At 43.6% G+C, this 14,157-nt stretch overlaps 1 protein-coding gene and 1 long non-coding RNA gene across 3 annotated transcripts in view; one reads left to right on the top strand and one right to left on the bottom strand.

The window, feature by feature from the left end:
• LOC128411174 (uncharacterized) overlaps window positions 1–14,157 on the top strand; it is a 165,888-nt gene that overhangs the window by 5,288 nt on the left and 146,443 nt on the right. The window lies entirely within an intron of this gene.
• Window positions 4,538–14,157, bottom strand: part of TYRO3 (TYRO3 protein tyrosine kinase) — a 60,434-nt gene continuing 50,814 nt past the window's right edge. For both annotated transcript variants that reach the window (XM_053383226.1, XM_053383234.1), the window contains exons 16-19: window positions 13,423–13,532; window positions 11,153–11,312; window positions 9,463–9,599; window positions 4,538–9,005 (exon numbers count right to left, since the gene is read on the bottom strand). In XM_053383226.1, the coding sequence (XP_053239201.1) occupies window positions 8,630–9,005; window positions 9,463–9,599; window positions 11,153–11,312; window positions 13,423–13,532 (783 nt within the window). In that variant the 3' untranslated portion in view covers window positions 4,538–8,629. The remainder of the gene's footprint in view (window positions 9,006–9,462; window positions 9,600–11,152; window positions 11,313–13,422; window positions 13,533–14,157) is intronic.

Below are 14,157 nucleotides of genomic sequence, written 5' to 3'. Positions count from 1 at the left end.
CCGAATTTCAAATGCAAGGATTGGTTTGCGGCAGCTTGCAAATTATTTACTTTATTTTTTTAAAAAAGTATACTTTTCAGGTTTATACATTCATTGTGACATTTCAAAACTTGGCTTCCTTCCCCCTCTTTCTGTGGTTCCTTAAATTTATTCTTAATATCTTCTGCACATCCAAATGAACTTAATGTGCTCATTTATTCATCTTCTTTAAGTACATGCTCTTATTAAACAGCAGATTGTTGCAATAATCCTGCCAATTTCTTTACCTGCTTACAATTTCTCTGTAAATATTCAATAAACCATTTCCAATTGCTGCTTGCAAATTTGGGCTGCCTTTTTCTTGCTACCCTAAGAGACTTGATGCTTGGATTTTTCTTGCAGAGAGCCATTGGTCAATGGGCATAGCCAGGATTTATGGGGGGCAGGAGGACACCCTCCTGTCATTATCAGTAGTCTAGCAGATTCGGAACGGAATGTCTCAACAACAGTTGTTTTAAATTGCTTTCTTTTAACCCCAAGTGCTCAGAATAATCTGTCAGAATTTTCTACCGTTTCTACTTTTTGTTAAGTATTTTTCTTTTATTTACTTGATGTGGGGGCAGCTGCTACACCCTTACCAACAAAAAGGGAGCAGTGAGAGCATAGGGCAGTGTGTTGTACACCAGGGAGGGGAACCTGTTCCAACTCGCATCATACCTGATCACTGACCGTGCTGGCTGGGCTGATGAGAAGTGGAGTTCAGCAATCTGGGAAGCAAAAGGACTATTTACACTTGGTACTGTATATTGTTCACCCCTTGCGGAACTTTATCTAGTCATGACATCCTTGGATATACATATGCAGTGAAACAGCCACATACTGATTTAAAACATATGATTGCAACCTAATCATGTAAGAGATGGAGGTGAGCAATGGTCCAAACTGAACTTGCTGTATAAAGTTCACATCCAGGGTCTAAGGAAATATAGAACTAGATTGGATTTGTGGTGTACAAAGTTTTTGCTACATATAAGTATCTGTGATACGGCCCTAAAACAAGCCTTCAAAAGATACAGTGGTACCTCGGGTTAAGTACTTAATTCGTTCCGGAGGTCTGTTCTTAACCTGAAACTGTTCTTAACCTGAAGCACCACTTCAGCTAATGGGGCCTCCTGCTGCCGCTGGAGCACGATTTCTGTTCTCATCCTGAAGCAAAGTTCTTAACCTGAAGCACTATTTCTGGGTTAGCAGAGTCTGTAACCTGCCTGAAGCATATGTAACCTGAAGCGTATGTAACCCGAGGTACCACTGTACGTGAAGGATTTGCCACCTTCCATTCCATAATGGAAGAACAGTCTTCTTACAAAGGCCCCCAGGTTAAAAAAAATAAAAAGTGAGTGTGAAACCACAATACAGTGGTACCTCGGGTTACATACGCTTCAGGTTACAGACTCCGCTAACCCAGAAATAGTACCTCAGGTTAAGAACTTTGCTTCAGGATGAGAACAGAAATTGTGCTCCGGCGGCACGGTAGCAGCAGGAGGCCCCATTAGCTAAAGTGGTGCTTCAGGTTAAGAACAGTTTCAGGTTAAGAACAGACCTCGGGAATGAATTAAGTACTTAACCTGAGGTACCACTGTATATTAAAGTGGTCTGTGTATAGAGATTACCAATATTGAATGCTTATTACAAACATTTTGTACCATTCTAAGGAACCTTTCAGGGCAGCTTATAAAATTAAAATACAACAATTACAAATAAAATCTATTAATAATTAATTACAAACCAGCAGCACAAAGATAACCTAAAACAAATCACTGAGCATATGATTCAGTGTCTTCTAGTAAAGGATGTTACCAGAGCTTATCTGGGCACAGATGAAAAGCAGTGTAGAAAATCTTCACTAGCCATTTCTCACACAGATGGATAACCAAATGTGGATTGTACAGAGGCAATGAAGATCTGAAAAACAGCAGTGGCCTATTTCAGAAATAAAGTGCAAGCAAATGTGATGTTTGAAGTTGTCCAATAAGTTGGCAGTGGAACATGTGAAAAGGATATAGGGGTCTTAGTAGAACACAAGCTTAACATGAGTCTACAGAGTGATGTAGCAGCAAAAAAGCAGCAAAAAAAAGCAAATGCTATACTTGTCCTGGAAGTAATATTACCACTCTATTCAGTACCTGGAGTACTGTGCTCAGTACCTGAAATATACTCAGAGTCGAGAGTGGATTTCATGCTCTTTATTCAGCTCATAGTGGTGAGGAGGAATGGAAGTTCCCCCAGAAAGAATGTCTGCTTTATATACATTATTTACACAATGGCCCCCACGTGATTGGCTAATTCTGAGATTCTCCTGTAGGCCAATCAGGTTGCGGATTCATTTCCACCTGGAGCTGGATTGGGTGGCTCCTGTGGACCAATCATACTGCTGCATTCTGGATCCTATTGTTCTAGGACCAATCAGACTGCTACATTTTGGATCCTATTCAATTCAGTACATAACAGTACCAAATTTACAAATTTAAGAAGGTATTGACAAGCTGGAACGTGTGCAGAGGAGGGTGATGAAGGTGATCAAGGGTTTGGAAACCAAGCCTTATGAGGAAAGGTTGAGGGAGTTTGGTATGTTTAGCCTGGAAAAGAGGAGCCTGAGAGGAGCTGATAGCCACCTTCAAATATCTAAAGCAGGCTTCCGCAAACAGCCCTCCAGATGTTTTGAGACTACAATTCCCATCATCCCTGATCACTGGTCCTGCTAGCTAGGGATCATGTGAGTTGTAGGCCAAAAACAACTGGAGGGCCGAGTTTGAGGAAGCCTGCTCTAAAGGGCTGTCACATGGAAGATGGAGCAAGCTTGTATTCTCCTCCGGAGGGTAGGACCCAAACCAATGGATTCAAGTTACAAGTAATACATCTGTGATAAGTACTGTAATACATCTTTTACACTTCTATTTTCTGAAGTATAAATAAAAACAAAAACAAAAACAAAAAAATTAACTCAACAATGCATTCCTAAGACTTGGGCTTAGTGCAATTGAAAACACTTTCTACTTCTCAAGAAAAAGAAGCAAATTCAGAATATTTACAGTAGGGGTTTTTTTTTTACACCGGGGAGCCCTTTTGTATCATTCATGAGTAACCCCCTGGGGGCTGCATGTCAATGGTAGGCGGAGCCAGATGCAAAAGTGGGTGGGGCTAGAGACAAAAGTGGGTAGAACAATGACTGTGACTCTTGGTGTGTATGCTCCAGCGATGTAAAAGCGGCTACTACACCTCCTCCCTCCCTCAAATCTCCCTATCCAGGCAAGCAAGAGGCATTGAAAGACACATTTCAGTCAAGCAAAAGCACTCAAGAAAGGCACAGTTCAGAGCCAGTGAGGGCATGGTGTGGGGAAGAGTCCTGGAGGCCAGCTAGAGAGGACTAGAAGGCCACATGTGGCCCTCCAGGACTGAGGTTCCCCACCCAGCTTGACGGTGCCATTTAACAGCCCTTCCTTGTCTCTTGTTAAACAACCTCCACCTTTGTTTCTCGTTTGGTGTTCCTTGGGTGGCGGATAACAAAATGTAAGAGTCGGTAAGTCAATTTTGAAAGGACTTGGAAGTATCTTGATAGAAAGCCCCTCCATAGCATCCGTCTCAGATCAAATATTCCACAACAGGAGCAGAGCCAGCCCAGTACATTTTGCTGCCTGAGGTGAAGAAGAATTTCATGCCCTGGACAGGCCGTTGAATCTTATTTCAATACTGGCAATGGGATAGTACCCTCTGCGGCACCTGAGGGCAGCAGGCAGGTTGTGGAGGCACAGAGCAGGCCACGAGGCATGCACAGCTCTGTCCTCCAACAAGTTACAGCCAGGGGGCTGCTTCCCAGCACCAGCTGCCTGAAGCAATCGCCTCACTCTGTCGAATGGCAACACCGACTCTGATGAGGAAGTTTTGAGAAGTTGCTGGCATGAGACTTCACAAAGCAGTGCTTGATGATGGTTTATAGCAGGAGGAAAGGCTTCGGCAGCTGCAGTGCTAAAGTAGTCATGCATCATGAGAAAGCTGGTACACTTTTATCCTTCCCTTCAATTTTGTCGACTCAACCTTGAGAACAATGTTTTAAGCAGTAGTTTGATCTTGGGAGAGGGGACCCAGGTGCCACTTGGGTTTGCCAATTGAAAGGCCAGCAGTTCAAATCCCTGTGACGGGGTGAGCTCCCATTGCTCAGTCCCAGCTCCTGCCAACCTAGCAGTTCGAAAGCAAGCCAAAAAGTACAAGTAGATAAATAGGTATCGCTCCGGAGGGAAGGTAAACGGCGTTTCTGTGCGCTGCTCTGGTTTCGCCAGTCATCATGGCCACATGACCTGGAAAAAACTGTCTGTGGAAGCAGACAAAAGCCGGCTCCCTCGGCCTGTAAAGCAAGATGAGCGTCGCAGTTGTTCGCGACTGGACTAAATTGTCAGGGGTCCCTTTACCTTTGATCTTGGGAACAGTCAAGTTTGTTTCTATTTTGAACCTTTTTAAAAAGCAACGGTAAAGTGATGACATGAAGGGAATAAAAAGCAAGCACTAGGACACAGTACATAGTTTATTTTAAAAAAGCATAAAAACTAATGACATGCTTCAGAAAATTAGATTTTATATATACACTTGCTCTGCTTGCTAGGTGGCTGCTGCAGGAAACATAAGCTGCAATCTGATGCACATTTGTTTGGGAATGAATCCCACTGAACTCATGAGACTTAATTCCGAATGAAAGAGGCACAAGTGGGAGCTGCAACAAAAGGTTGCAGAGTGGACTGCTTCTGTTTAGGGTTCCATCCCACCTCCCCACAGTCAAGCAGCATTCTAAGCCACTGAGCATGCTCAGGCCTCTTTAGGGTCCCTCTTAGGTTTGTTTTCCCCTTCATTATTTTTGGTACTTCAAACTTTTAACCTGTTGATACTTCCCTCTTGTGTGTGGGTGATGCTGTTCTGATCACACAAGCAAAGATGCTCACTCTTGAATACTGGAACTAAAGGGTCAGTCTGTTAAACAACATGTTTCACACTGCTTGCTATGAGAGCACAGGTATGGTGAGAAGGCAGCACTTGGTTAAGAACTATGTTCTCACCAGTCTCCTGTAAACATGTTTAGTAAACTTGAGGGAGGCAGGGCATAATATCTAACAAACTCCACTCAACACCCATGTTGAATTATTGCATAGGCCATTCATTGGGAAGGTTTCTGTAGGACAGCTGCTTTGACTGTCTTAATTCAATCGGGTGAGTGTCCATAAAAATCCCAGGTCCAAACAACTGCAGTATGCTGCAGAATTTCTACGCTGGAAATTTCAAAATACTTATTTCACATATGCATTCAGACTCAAAAGTATAATTTGAAACTTGGGCTTCCATCACAATATTTTGTAGAGGAACTGGTGGGTTTTGTTAAGTAGACAGCGGAACTGTTCTAATGAAAATTTTTTATCCCAAATCTACTGCTTCGTTCCAGAACACAGAATATGGCTTTCTCAGCATTGACTGCATAGAACCATTTTTAACTCATAAAACCATTTTTAACGCATACCACCAGCAACACATCTATTACTTGCTTTTGGTAACATAGTGTTGTGATGATGGGAAGCCCATATGCACAACAGATACCACGGGCAATAAAAGCATACCACTGATGATGTTTGCACAAATCAAGAACTTTCCCCCCAGCTCATGCGGTTTCATTATTATTATTATTATTATTATTATTATTATTATTATTAATTGAATTTGTATACTGCCCTTCACCCGCAGATCTCAGGGTAGTTCACAACCTAACAGATTTATTAATACGTGTAATATTTCTATGCTTGCTTTTCATGAAAACTTAATGCAAACCATCAAACCTTTAGCCGCTCCTTTGTTCACACAATCAGCATGGTTAATGTTGCATAAAAGGAGAGAACAGGGCCTAGTTCCAGCTGCATAGCCCACCCCGCCCCTGCCCCCTGTTTCGTAGTCATGCTGAAGGATGGTGCTAGAGACGGGGTAGAGATGGAAAAGCTTTGATGAGTTATTGACTCTGCAAAGTTCCTGGCACATGAGAGTGACCACTCCAGTCTTTTAACCATCTAGAAAGGCATATATGAACATTACTGGTTAAAACCTGAAAGTGGTAAACGGAATGTGAGAAGGGGCCTTGTCAGTGTCTCTCAGGAGGATCTGTTTGGTGGTTTGAATTCCAGTAATTCTAGATTACCTTGTTTCACAAGGGGCAGGAAGAAATGTAGCCTCAGTGAGCACTAAATGAAACAGCAAAAAAAAGGAAAGCATGACCAGGGCCGTCTTAGGCATATCCGGTGTCATGGTGCAAAGATCCCTCCAAGGCCCCCCTCTTTTCCAAAGTTGTCGACTTGTTGACCTTTTCCCAAGCCTCTGCGGGGGTCGCTCTCCTTCCACGGAGGCTTGGGAAGGAAGCTGCAGCCTGCCAGTCATATAGTTGGTGGGGCACAGCTGGCAGGCGTGCAGGGAAAGGGGAGGCCGCCAGCAACGGCGTGCAGCTCCCCCACTCGCTGTGGTGCCCCTGAGAGGCCAGTGCCCTGGCGCAATACGCCAGTAAGCCCAATGGGAAATATGGCTCTAAGCATAACTAATAATGGAAACATATTATCAGTGGTATTCTCTTACCATGGGTGGAGTTTTGTTGTGCCAAAAGCCTCTAAGGCAGAGATGGGGAATATTGTTGGAGAACTGTTCTCATAATCCGTGACCATTGACCCTACTGGCAGAGGCTGGTGGGAGTTAGGAATACAATAACATTGGGAAAGTCAACAGGTTCCCCATCCCTGCTATAAGAGACCTGCAGCCTGGAAACATATATAATACTAGGCATGATCCAATACCCCTGCTCCCACCGCTTTAATACTTATGGATTTCAACAGCAGAGAGCTACACATTCGTTAAGCATTCTCATGGAAACCAGCTGGACCAAAAAATACTTAATTTAAAAATTGATGCACCCAATGCGATTCTGTGGCTGAATATTGAATACTGCTGCATCAGGGAATTTTTCTAACAGCCCAATAGGAAGAATTTAGGTTTGCTAAAAAGTCAGGCAGCCATGGTAAGGTGTAATGCCCTAGGCATACCTTATGTTAGGAACAGCAAAATACAGAAACACTGACTGATTTACACATTGTCAAAGTAGTCTTCTTCAAAGCGCATGTTATTCTTTTCAGTTATGATTAATCAAAACAGGCTTATTGGAAAAATGAGAGCTCAAAAATGAACATTTCCTTCTGTAAGGTTACCAAAATACGTTAAGTTATGCTCCAATGCAGTTGAATCTCTGCAGAATGCTGGAACAACCTCTAATGAAGTAGGCCAGTGATTCTCAAAGTCTTTCTGACTGAAAACTACTTCTCTGCATGGAAAGCATTCCATTGGTACCTACTGAGTTTTTCTGCTGATGTCAACTGAGCAATTTCCTTGCTGCAGCTAATATTAATTTTTTTAGGATAAAGTTTATAAAATAAACATCTGTTTTTAATTTAAAGTTCTGCCTCTTACTATCATTATAGACCTCCTTTTCGTATATGCACTTTTTGTACTTTGTCCACACAGCGCTATCCTAGACGTGTCTGCTCAGAAGTAAGTCCCACTGAGTTCAGTGGGATTTATTCCTAGATAGGTAAGTATGCTACTGCAGCCTTAGTATCAAATTTTCCCATGCGCTAACTGCTTGTCCTACACTGGTCTCTCAAAGTCTGTCTGAAGTTTGGTTTCGTCTGTATGCATTTGTCACCCTGTCACAGAGTTTTGCTGACAAGGCAACTGTGCGTACAACCAACTTCATGTCAAACATCGAAAAGCAAAGAAAGACAAGAAAACCCAGTCCTGCAGTGTGGGAGAAGGCCATCTCTGCAGGGAGATGTCAGAACAGCCTTCACCAACTTGGTGGCCTCTAGATGTTTTCTTCTACAAATCCCATCAGCTGCGCTGCCTGGCGCTGATAGGAACTGTAGCCAAAAAAGATCTGGAGGGTATCAGGCTGGCAAAAACCGTGCCCGCATGTTGTTGCTTAGCTGCAATGTCAGCCTTGAGGAATGCTTCCATCCAACAACCAAATACTGTAACAATCTGAGAAACGGCGCAATATTTCTTCATTGTACAGAAGCAGCCAGTTTGAGAACCACTGAGGTAGACAAGAGGACTAGGTGGTACTGCTAAACTACTGTTCCCCCCTCACGCCCTTAAATACAGTATCCATCAATAGAAGATCATTTCCCAATCTGGTCCCAATCTTCCTTGCTCACAGCTGGAAAATCTTACCGAAAAAGAGAGCATGCTGAGTAGCACCCTGCTCAACTCTAATATTCCGTTATCAATTCAGTTGACAAACAGGCATTCGCTGGCTGTAAGTACAGACTAGGCCACTCCCACTGGATTTCATTTCACCATTGCAGGAAGTTAGTTTCAGAAGGCCAATAGGTGATAAAATTTGTGGTCATTTTGAGCATGAGCCACAGCAACTCAAACAGCTGCAGAAGTAGCTCATTTTACAGCTACCTATGCTGGTTAAAAGCAGCCTACAACTGTCTTTGTAAAGCAGTACCAGATGATGATAAAAATGCACACATCTTATTGGAGGAGAGTGGAGTGTCATTTCCCCCCTCTTCCTTTCAGGCTAACATCGTTTTGGTCCCATCTCCAAATCATAAAGAAGGCTCCTGGCTTCCCCCTCAGATGCGTCCGGATGCCTTTCGCTTTCAGCATCACTCCCAAGGCACAAGGGGCTCATGATGTAACGGTAGTCACTCGTGACAGCGGCAGCAGCTGCTCCTGCAATGTTCGCGTCACCGTCCAATGTTCCAAAGGGACAATCTGTTGAGGGGTCATTCCTGTAAGCTTCTTGTGGCTTCCCAATGTTGACATACAAGGGGTCCTGACTGGATGAGAGCAAAGACAGTCTGGCCAAGATCATTTCTAGTTGCAGTTTCAGGGCTCCGAAGCTGGGGCGTAGCTTAGGTTCTGAATGCCAGCATCTGCACATGAGATCGTAGCTGCATGACAAACAGAACAAAACAAAATGAGAAAAGAAGCACCTCGGGACAACCAAAGGCCGTGTAAGCTGCACTGGGAACATATATTTATATTTTAAAAATAAAAGCTGCATACCAGTGTGTGTTCCCTCTGCCCAGTGGAACACAGTGGTTAAACAGATTTCTGTTTTGATTGCAAAATACATTTTCAAAAGCACATTGGCAAAAGCACATTGAAGGCAAGCTGAACAGTATCAAAATAATATGGAAGAATCTCAATTAAATCATGCAACCCACCCCTCTGTCCATTAAGAAAGCATTCTCTACAATGGGGACAGCCCAATGGGACTTCCTCCTATCTGAGCTGGCCCAAAGTATGGCTGTATTTTTGTGGAACTTCTGCTTATCATAGTGTGGTCTGCACTGTAGAAGAAAATGTTCATGTTTGGAAAACCAGATGGCTTAATAAACTACTCACACATCTTCCAAGCACTCCAGGGGCTGTTTCAGTCTGTTTCCACTGATGAGGTAGTTGTAAATTTCTGCATTCTCAATGCCTGCATAAGGAGTTTGCCCCCGTGTTACAATTTCCCACATTGTCACACCAAATGCCCACTGAAATACAGTAGGGGAGGGGGAAAATAATAGTTAAACAAATGGGAGAAACATATTTAAAAACAATTTCAGGAGAAGAAACATGCTTAGAATATCAGTCGTCTTTTTTTCAGCCTTGCTCCCAGTATAATCGGACAGAGATGATTCCTGGATCTCCTGTTCCAGTGCAGTTCAGTGCAGGAATGTGCTTTCAGTCATAATTTTCTATCTTTCCTCCTTCTGTAAATAATCCTAAATAATATTAAAAGCAGTTCTTTACCTGCACAAACTGAGTATCATTTTAACAGGCCCAGAAAAGACAACTAACTCCTAATAGGTATGTAACTCATTGCTTTTTAAAATCCAGTTGTTAATGAACACAAACATCCCTCTTCGGCCGAGGACTACCACAACATTACACTAGATGGGGCAGTCTTCTTTTCGCAGAGCAATCAAGCTGTATTAACAAAATGTGATATTTGTATCCTTACATGGGAGCTCAGGGTAGCATACAATATGACAATCAGTCATCTTTCTCAGTAATCGAACCATTTAAGAACGGTGCGAATCGTATTGTGACATCTCCGGAAGCTGCACAGAAAACCAAGTTATAATGGGCAGCATACAAATGTAAGAAATGCGTTCTTTCGTTCTTTCCGTTATGTGTGTGTGTCGGGGATCAATGGGCAGGAGAGGGCTATTCTTTATGGGCTTCCCAGAAGCATCTGGTTGGCCACTGTGAGAAACGAGATGCTAGGCTAAATAGATCTTTGGTCTGATCCAGCAGGGTTCTTCTTCAGTTCATAGAAAAAATGATGTTCCCCACGGAACACTGTGCCTCTGGCCCACCATCTAGTTCCCATGACTCAGTGTTCTTCCCCTGCCTCCACTTCCCTCCCTTTCCGCTGTTGTTTCCCTAGCGTCAAAAGCACCATGTGTGCCCTGATGACACGATATAAAGAACAGTAACAACTCTGCAAACGCTTCTTTTGTTTCATGCTGCTTTATGTTTCAGAGCTCCGTCACAGCCCTGGTGACGTGCAAGGCACTTTCACACGCACACCACACTTTGATTTTGCAAAATTGCCAGCATTGGCTTTGGACTGAGAAGCGTGATGGTCCCTCATCACAGGCAAATGCCACATAAGCAGCTTGGCCAGCCCTATGCTTGGCACTGGGAAATGTTGAGCACAAACGTTGTGTGATATTAGCCCAGGGCTTCCAAGGTGCTTTGCTCAGTGTTTCCCAGTGCCAAGCATAGGGGTGGCCAAGTTGCTTTCTGCAGGGATTGCCTGTGCAATTGAGCCTCCCAGTTTCCATATACATATCCCTTGCCCACAGCTGACATCACATTTGGGGCAGGTGAGTGTGGCTTGGGAGAAATGACCTGGCAGGCCAAACGGAGACCTGTGCCAGGCCAAATTTGGCCTGGCAGGCTGGAGATCCCCACCCCGTCTTATGCCTGGATAAATGTGATCGTCTTTAAGGTGCCACAAGAATCTTCATGGTTTTTGCAGCAACAGAATTTGTAGGTAGGGAAACAGGCGCTCGTGGGAAGAGCAAAGAAGGCTCACCACATCACTATGTGTTGTGTAGAGATTGTCCGCCAGGCTTTCCAGTGCAAGCCACTTGACTGGCAGCTTGGAGGCACAGCCCTGGCGGTAATAGTCTCCACTATAGATTTTCTTTGAAAGCCCAAAATCAGCAACGCACACGTTCATGTATTCATCCAACCTAAAGGAAACAAAAAAGAAGAAGAAAAGAATTCAAGCAACTTGGCATACGCAGGAAGAAAACAGCAAGTGCAGGTTTCTCCTTCAAACACTACCGCCTTCCCTGGCTTGAGAGTCTCACAAGGCTAAGTATGCTTAAGACTATTGGTGAACCTGAGTCATCAGCAGCTAACACCTGCTGAGTAGTCAGCATGACTGGTAGTCTCCCAGCTGTTTACCTTAGGAAGTGAGCTACCTATGTCTAAAGGCCATAGGGCATAGCTCAGTGGAAAAGCAGCTGCCTTGCATGCAGAAGGCCCCAGCCTCAATCCCTGGCATCTCCAGGTAAGGTTGGGAGACACTCCTGCCTGGACAGCCACTGCCAGTCAGTGTAGACAACGCAGAGCTAGATGAACCAATGGTCTGCCTCAGTAGAAGGCACCTTCCTATGTGACAGGGAGAGGATGCTGGTTTCAAACAGCTTGCCTCCTTCAAGGAGGAGTGAGAAGAAGCAGGAGAGCCATCAGCTCTTGAAGGGCCCAACAGGCCCCTTCCCCATCCTTCCCAGCAGCTCCTCAAAGACCTGCACACATCCCCTGAGAGGAAGGCTGAAGAGGCCACTGATATCATGAGAAATACCCATGACAATAGCAGAATGGTATCCAAGCATATGTCTGTGTAACAAAGTTGCTATAGATTTTTCCAGTTGCTCCACTTATCTAACTGGTCTAAATTTTCTAAACACCTCTCCAGACAATGTTGCCAAAGAGATTTCAAAAAAAAGAAAAAGATGAAGTGCTATATGCATACTAATATCCGTACCATAATATCCAATCCCCACAGAATGGGATAGGAGGAAGAAGAGGGTTTCTGCTTAGGAACAGCCAAACACAACTCATCCTTATGGTCTTCCAGACTTGCTTGTGACACTTTCATGGCTCTGTTTGATTTTGATCTGCCTCGTCTCAGTAAAAATAAAGCCCTATCAGTGGAGCCCTGTGCAAGGATTTCTGCTTATGCAACAGGGCTCCCTGAAAAAATAAGTCTTGTGGGGGGGGGGTCATGAGAATCCCGCCCCAAGAACAATATTCAGGGGAGGGGGATTCTTCCATCTGGCAAACTAAAACGCTTCTGCAGAGGGAACATTTGTCACAGCGTGATTCTGAATTCTACCCATGTTTTGAATTTTATATTGTGTTACACTTTTGAAAATTGTTTGCCACTTAAGAGAGATTTTTCTTTTGATTGAGAGGTATATACATTTGCTAAATAAAATAAGCAATAAATAAAATTTGAGGCGGGGGGGTAGCTTTTCCCTTTATGTATCTTTCTTTAAAAAAATAAAATTTATCCTCTCCTGCAAGCCTTCCCACATTTTCCTTTGTTGAAACATTTCTCCTTGCCTTGTCTTTCTGAGTCAATGTCACCACCTTCCTGAAATGGTGGGCAGTCTAAGAGATGGGTTATATGAGCTCGCTGCTTGTCTTTTTGGTTAGTCACATCTAAGAACTTCAACAGGTACACACCCACAGGGAATATATTGGGGGGGGGGCTGACAAAATGGCACAGGTTCAGGCTGGGGAGTTGGGAAGCTGTGAGGCTCATGCCATGGAGAAGTGTGAAAGATCCATGATATTAGCGCAGGGAAGGGAAGTTTGTGGCCTTTCAGATGATATTGGACTCCAACTCCTATCAGCCCCAGCCAGCCCGGCTTTGGCTGGGAAGGGCGGGATATAAATATTATTATTATTATTATTATTATTATTATTATTATTATTAGACAGCCAAAAGTTCCCCATCCAATCATTTTCAGATCACTCATGTGGCGTTGGAAGGGAGGCAAATCTCATTTTCCTTGTCAACTCAAAATACTAGTCCGAATGTTGGGAAATTGCAACTTTCCTACAATGGATGCATTAGCAGCAGGCAATGTTGTTTGGATCTCCTGCAAGAGCTCAGCAATCAATGAATTGTTTCATTGTTCACAAAGGCTCTCCATGACCTAGTTTCCTTCATGGACATAGCCAGCTGCAGCCACACCTGGGAAGCCTTGGGCTCTCCCAACTGACCTTTCTGTTTCTCTTAATCTCTGCAAATGCTTCAGTTAACCAATAAGGACTTTGTGGACTTACATGCAGTTCCGAGCAGCAAGGTCTCTGTGGATGAAGTTTTTGGAGCTCAGGTACTCCATGCCACTAGCAATGTCAATCATAAACTTCAAGAGTGTCTGAAGAGGCAGGTTCTGCAGAAAAGAAGAACAGTTATTAAACGTGCAATTATTGGACAAACTACAAATGTTTCGCCATGCTATGTTCAGGCATTTCCCCATTCGTTATCAACTCCAGAGATGACAAACTCTGATTAGAAGAGCCAGGCTGAATCTAGACACATCAAAGAAGCGTTTCAGTTAAATGTGTTGCAAACTTTGTATGAGAAATTGGGTTAGGAAAAATGTAACTCCACAGTGCCATCCAGAATGCATAAACAACGTATAAAAAGCGTTTTTTCTTTGCCAATGTAGCTGAGTCCCCAGTCCAAAGGACTATATAATTTAAATAAACTTACTGGCTAGCTCCAATCTAACTACATGCCCCTCTGGGCATCCTTTTATTGTGCAAGCATGATTATTTGTGCTCATCGTGAGTTTGTGCCAATTGCATGGGATCCCACACTCAATACCATTTGCCCCTGCAAAGGTTTCAGGGCAGGCATTCTGTTTTTTTCCCAATCAGTGCACTTCACATACCTTCCTGCTGAAATCCTGTAACTTCTTATATCACAAATGTTCTGGTGGTTTAATCACCCTGCTTTTGTTGCACTGTAGTTCCCAACAACAGTGCAAAAAACTTAGGGGAAGCAACACAGAA

The sequence above is a fragment of the Podarcis raffonei genome, chromosome 1 (assembly GCF_027172205.1).
Source record: "Podarcis raffonei isolate rPodRaf1 chromosome 1, rPodRaf1.pri, whole genome shotgun sequence".
NCBI lineage: Eukaryota > Metazoa > Chordata > Lepidosauria > Squamata > Lacertidae > Podarcis > Podarcis raffonei.
Note: the sequence above shows the minus strand (reverse complement) of the source record. Positions and strands in the feature narration are given on the sequence as shown.